The 6,699-nt window shown below is 39.8% G+C and overlaps 1 protein-coding gene across 1 annotated transcript in view; it reads right to left on the reverse strand.

The window, feature by feature from the left end:
* Positions 1-6,699, reverse strand: part of TRPM7 (transient receptor potential cation channel subfamily M member 7) — a 96,683-nt gene that overhangs the window by 81,240 nt on the left and 8,744 nt on the right. Inside the window, 2 exon segments of the mRNA XM_019504146.1 lie at positions 1,272-1,310; positions 3,300-3,379. Coding sequence (XP_019359691.1) covers positions 1,272-1,310; positions 3,300-3,379 — 119 coding nt within the window.

Below are 6,699 nucleotides of genomic sequence, written 5' to 3' on the forward strand. Positions count from 1 at the left end.
GGGGTCGGACTAGATGATCTACTCAGGTTCCTTCCGACCCTAGAATCTATGAAACTAGTAGGGGTGTGGGAAGCGGGCTGTATTCGATTCGGATTCAGCCTTGTTTGGGGGACAGTGATTAGATTAGTTGATTCAGACCACTGTCCTGATTCAATTCAGCCAAATCCAAATCTGAAGATTCAATGCTGAATCAGAGAATCAGCAATTTGGCCATAGACACAGCTTTAAATGTTTTTCCTACATACCTCAAGGTACCAGGCGCAGCTCGTGAACACTGAGATGGTAGGGCAGATGTAGTGTCCCGCAGGGGGCATCGATTTTATTGTTTTATATGCCCTAAATCATACCTTTTCACATCCAAACGTTTTCTTGAATATGATTGGGCTTAAAAATCATCCTTAATCTGGGAAATTTCCCAACGCATCCTGCAAGGGCCCCACATTACCCGGGACCTTCTTTTTGCCCCCGATGTATTTAAAAAAAAGGACTTATTGTCTTTAATCTGGGTGTGCCCTAAATCGATGCTCAGTGGTGGACCTCCACCCCCCTCGCCGTTCCTGGCTCAGCGATCGGTCACTGGGGGACCCCGGGTGTCCACCCCCCAGGCCCAGGAGGCACCAGTTGGCCAGCCAGGGGGCAGGGGTCCCCCACACACTCCATGGTGGACCCAGAAGTGAACCGAGTGCGTGGGGGACCCCCCACCCACGCTCCCATGAGATGCTCCATCCGCCCCGCTATCACAGTGTTCACAAGCTGCCTGGTACCTTGAGGTATGTAGAAAAAAACATTTAAACCTGTGTCTGAATCATCGAATCTCTCCGAATTGATTCGGAGGGTTCCAATCCAATTTGGAAAGATTAAAGATCCCAATTCTATTCAGATTTGGCCACTGAATCAGGCCAAATCTCTACCAGATCGAATCAGCGACAAACTTCACGCAGCCCTGAGTAGCCAGAACATAAGCATCAGCCAAGATTTAACTATTACTTCAAATGTTAGTCTAAATTACCTTTTCCCTATACAATTTTTAGAACAATCACCTGCATACTACATACAGCTTCTCTTTCCACAGAGGCTGTATTCTGTACAGACTTACATGTATACTCATATTGTAATATTAATAGAAGGCAGAGTAGGGGAGCACCTTAAAGACTACCTTGTTCAAAAATGCTTAATATTGATGAAAATATTTTAAAACATTGTAGTCCATCTGACTAATAATGGGCAAAACCATAAACATTTTTATTAAAAACAAGTAAAGAACTGCTTACCTGACAAGCTGCTGACAAATCTGACATCCTGGAACACATCTAAGGAAAAAAAACAAAATTGTATTTTAAAATTTTTAAACATTTATAGTGCCTACAGAAGATTACATTAAAAATATATTATCAATATAGAAAATGTGTGACTAACTTTCCACCAAACACATTTATTTTCAACTTTTCTTACTGTGCAGTTTCTTAAGATTAACATATTTATGGTATAGAAAAGATAAAGATTACACTTTTGTACCTTGTGGCTTAACATATAGGCAACTTTCAATAAAATAAAACTTAAATTAAAAATAATTTGTGTGTATGCCCACTAAAAAGTACAACGTATAATACTGAACACTGAAAAGAGTGTGATAGTACAGTGAAGTATACAAGCAAGCTATACATTTTGTTTTGCCATCTTTGGAGGCTACATTCAAATATAAATTTTTTCTGAATATTTTATATTCAACGTAAGTAGCTGTCAAGGTAGTTGGGTTTTTTTTAATGACATATATAACAGGCTAAACAAAATAACTTCAACAAAACAGCCAAAACATGGTTTCCTTACATTTTACTCCCTAATGCATATTTCAGGAATTACAGTAAAATATTTTTTAAAAGTCCAAAGGAGAATTAAATTAAATCCATTGGCCAAATGTGGAAATTCACTTATACAATAAACTTTGAGACAAGTGTTGAACGATCATTTTGTTCCTTTTGAAATGCTCTGGAAATTTTAACAGCTTCCTAATTACACTGCTTACATTTGCAAACTTTCCGTGTGCCTCAATCCTATCATGGTAATAAATTCTAAAAGCTTCCCAGGGTCCTATGGTTCCAAGGAATGTGATGAATAATTTGCAATGCATTTCACAGACTAAAGTATTTTCTCAGTCAGTTTCCTTTATTCAACTTGAATATTCCAGGAAATAAAATTCATGCTGCTGGGGATCCTGTACAGTGTATTATTATGGACTGTCACTAGTATTAGAAATAACAGATATTTTACATTTACTTTTTGGAAGAAATTGCCGTATAACATGACATAACAAAAGATTTAATTTATTCACAGTTCAGAATTTAATGGCCATGTAAGTCAGCAAGATGCTAGGAACAAAGTTCACAATGAGTTAAGCTCTTTTAAGAACCCAGCTAAATTACATCTGTCTTTATGGCATTCCACACCTGCAAATCTCATAAAAGATGTTCCAGATGTGACACAACCTTTTCAGCTGAAAGTTTTTTAGTTTCACATATCTTGTTTAGATATTATTAGAGATCAAGTTAAAAAAAGCACTGATTTTATTGTTTTATATGCCCTAAATCATACCTTTTCACATCCAAATGTTTTCTTGAATATGATTGGGCTTAAACATATTTTCATCATAATTAATTCCCATAACACCTCTAGACATTTCATTACCATTTCTGACTTTTCCTTTTATCTTTTCACTTTTGATATTTTTCTCCTAGAGGGTTTGAATGAGGGAAGGATGATATACTTCATGCTACTTTCTGATATCTGAATTGTCTGTTCTGGAAGCAAGCTTTTCTCAGCCTTGGATTCTGTTCTCTTCCTTGTTATGTGTTCTCTTTTTTCCCCACATAGCTTTCCTTATCACTTGCAGCAACACTGCCAGGTTATTTCTCCCCATCTCCAAGATACCACATCTTCAGCATGAAAATGCATTCCCTGCAGGCTCTCACACACTATTCTTCTATCAGTCCCTTAAAGTACACTTTTGTAGTGCTTTCTGATTCTTTAGAGGTGTGCAACAAGAAATAACATAAACCATTTCTGCCTGCTACCAGGACCAAAGATAAGAAGGTAACATGATCAAATTAGGAAACGTCAGAGGACTTTCACTGAAGTCTGAAAGGTCTCACAAACCTTAAGCATCAAAACTGAGAAAAATCAGGGTTTCCCTTTTATAGATTAAAAGACAATGACATTCATGTTTCAAGAATAGTTAGTTCAATAACGTTCTGTATCAGTAGTTAAATCATATGTAATGAAGTCTTCTATAAATTCTAGTTTACCTGTGGGGGTCCTTTGAAGTTGGTATAATATACACACATTCCCTCTTGGTGAAAGTATTTTCTATCCAGGATTTCTGGGACTGTAAAACAAAGTTATACAAAACACCATCAATTCTATCTTTTAGAGTTACAACAACACAAATGCCAAAAGCAGGTATTAAACTAGGGGTAGACAATTATTTTGGCTGGAGGGCCACTTAATGAGTTTTGGTGACTTGGTCATCTCTCTCTCTGCCTCTGTCTCTCCCCCTCCCTCCAGAACCTGGCTGCAGCTGTAGTTCACCAGGAACCCTGATGCTCAGCTGTGGACCCAGATGGGGACTTCCGCCATGACAGGTGGGTGGTGGTGTCAGCCTTGGGTGCTGCCAGCAGGTTCCAAGTCTGGGTTTCAGAACCTGCCTGCTACGCGCACAGCTGATACTACTGTTTGCCTGCCAGAGTGGAAGTCCCCATCTGGGTCCAGCAGCTGATGCTGCTGCATCAAGAGCAGAAGCAGTACCACCCACCTGACCAGTCCAGTGAAAACAGCCCTGACCATCTGCCCAGCAATACACAGCAGCTGGAACCTGCTGGCCAGATCCAGTAAGTTGGCAGCTGCCTGTCTGCCGGCCAGATCAAATCTGTTTGTGGGCCGAATCCAGCCCACAGACCACATTTTGCCTGCCCCTGCATTAAACCAAAGGTGTCACATTTATACAGTCATGGATCAAAGTGCATTTTTTCAGACACTAATAAAGAACAATGAAGGCTAAGATTTTCAAAAATCAAGTACTGCCAATCTCAGTGCTTTGATTTTCACTAAATACTTTCTCTGAAAATAAGATCCCTTCTGTGTCTGCTTGGGTACCTAGGTAACCAGAATCACAAACCACTTATGAAAATCTAGATATTTTTATTAAATACATTCTAAAAATTAGAGTTCAGCATGGAACAGATACTTACTAAGGAGAAACATGATGCAAAGAGAGAAATACCAGCAACTAAAACTGACCAAGTCACTTGTCTGCTGTTGTCAGTATTGAAAGTCACTAAAAGTTGAAAGATTCTGGACTGCAATGTAATTTAGGGTTAAATAAAATGATGCTTTCATTTTTCAATAGAAGTAAGTGAGATTACATAAAAGTATGGAATGTTTTTAAGGGTATTCCAAATAGCAAAAATAGTAGGTACTTAATGCTTACATATTAAACTTTTCACCTGACAAAAAAACACATGCACAACTCCACACCCGACATGTAAATAAAGATATATGGACATGTGAGCAAATAGCTAAATGACATATTCTGCATTCACTCACTAGGAAAATAAGTGACCAAAGGTTTAACAAAACAGTTTTGGGTATTTTCAGTCTCCATGTTTCATCAATATGATAATAAAATGATTCTGAAACAATTGTAAACTTTAGTCTGTTCCATTATAAACCTGCCACTCATTTCTAGTTACAATAAAGTAGCTTGTTGTTCTTTGTCAAGAGATACCTCCTACACTTTTTTACTTGATAAACAATGTAATTAGCATCATCAACAGAGACTGAGATGAGCTCAAAAGGTGTCTATAAACTTAAAATTAAACTGTTTACTTCCTTAAATGCTCACTGATTTTGATATTGTCATGATTCTATTTAAGTTGCTTTAAACAATGATGTAACATACTTTGCAGAAAAAACATTGCTTTGCCAGACAATGTGCATCATGCCCACTGAATGCTGTTTCAGCTACTTGTTGGGAACGAGATTCAACTTAACAGCATCTCACCAAGTACTTCAGAAACAAAGCTACAATCTGTTTCTCTTATATATATTTCTAGTACAAGTAGAGAAATGCAGAAGCCTCAATTAAGTCAGACCATCTTTCGGTTATCAAAATTCGAATACCGAGGAAAGTACATGTAGCAAATAAATAGAACAGTTAGTTAACTCCTCCTCCTTGACCACCAAGCTACCTTCCCCCTTTTTAAAAACTTGCACCAAAGATGAATCTTTCCATGTTATTCTTCACAAAAGCACCCTACAGCATGTTTTTTAAGCCGATTTGATTGTGAGCTTGTTGACACAGGAACTACATACTGTATTATTCACATACCACAGCAGTTTTCAACCTTTTTTAATAAGTGTACTCCCAATGGCTGGAAACAGAGTGCAGAGGGGTGGCAAGGGATGTGCAGCCAGATGCAGAGCAGTGGCACCACAGGGTGGTGGATGGTGGCTGCCACCACTGCCATGTGCAACGTTCCCCTATCCCCCGCCCCCCATGTCCAACCGGCCAGGCACCTGGGCGGCCCACAGATGAGTACAGCTGCCCTTGCCCTACGCCAGCCCTGTTCCTAGGGAGATGGCAGTGCAGGGTGGTAGTGCTCCATCCCCGCCTGCCCACAAGTACCCCCTAGGGCTTTCCCAAGTATCCCCAGAGATACACATACCCCTGGTTGACAACCCCTGACAAACCACATGCACCCTTTCCCAAAAATCAACCCTCCAAAATTTTGGGCGCAAGTCTTAAGCAGGGAAAGTTAGTTTTCATTGCTAGAGCAGGACAGAAGCAGAGATGTGGTGCTGCAATAGCTGTCACTTCTCTCTGAACTAGAAAGCAACAGGGGCAAAGTCCACAGTTAACTGTCTCTCACTCACTGCTGAATTGACAGTAGCTTTTAACTGAGCAGTGAAAAGCTACTGCCAATTCAGCTCAGGCTGTGAAAAGGTTAAGCACATGCAGTTCACTCTGGGCCATGAGAAAAATCTTTTTTTCTACATTCTGCTTTCCAAAAACAGGATGAGTGTCTTAATTGAAGGCATGTGGAAAACATGGTCCTCTTAGCTGCTGTCCTCACTGCTGGACATTTCTCCTTCTTCCCCACCTCCAAACACAAATGAGAATACAATATTCTTAAAGCATCCTGTTTGAAATCTGATAGGATCAGAGCCACTACACTGGACAAGCCTGGTTAGTAACCAAATACTCTAAGAAATACATTATCTGGATGCAGAATCTGTCAGACCAATCCACAGGCTCCTCCAGGCTACCACCCTGTCCCCACCCCTTCCTTTCTAAAGCAGCTCTGATAACCCAGAGGGTCAAGGAAGAATGTGCTATTTTCAGGATAGATGAGTAAAGGTGTCCATGAAAAGGGGAGGTAGGATGGAAGAGATTAGAACAAAGGAAAAACTGAGGCGATATCACAGAAAGGACAAGGGTAGGGACAGAAAAATGGAACAGAGTTAGCAAAAAGTCAGACATGGTAAAAACTCAAGTAGAAAAAGTGGGCAGAACTGAAACTGAAAAAATATTAAAAGACAGAGGAAAAAGAACTAAGACAGACAAAGAAAGTCTGAGGTTGTTGTTTTTGTTGGTTTTCCGGGGGGGGGAGAGTGCAGAGTATGTGACAGGCCTGATGGGAAGTGACC

Source organism: Gavialis gangeticus, unplaced genomic scaffold (genome assembly GCF_001723915.1).
Source record: "Gavialis gangeticus isolate Ggan-Ray unplaced genomic scaffold, GavGan_comp1, whole genome shotgun sequence".
Taxonomy (NCBI): domain Eukaryota; kingdom Metazoa; phylum Chordata; order Crocodylia; family Gavialidae; genus Gavialis; species Gavialis gangeticus.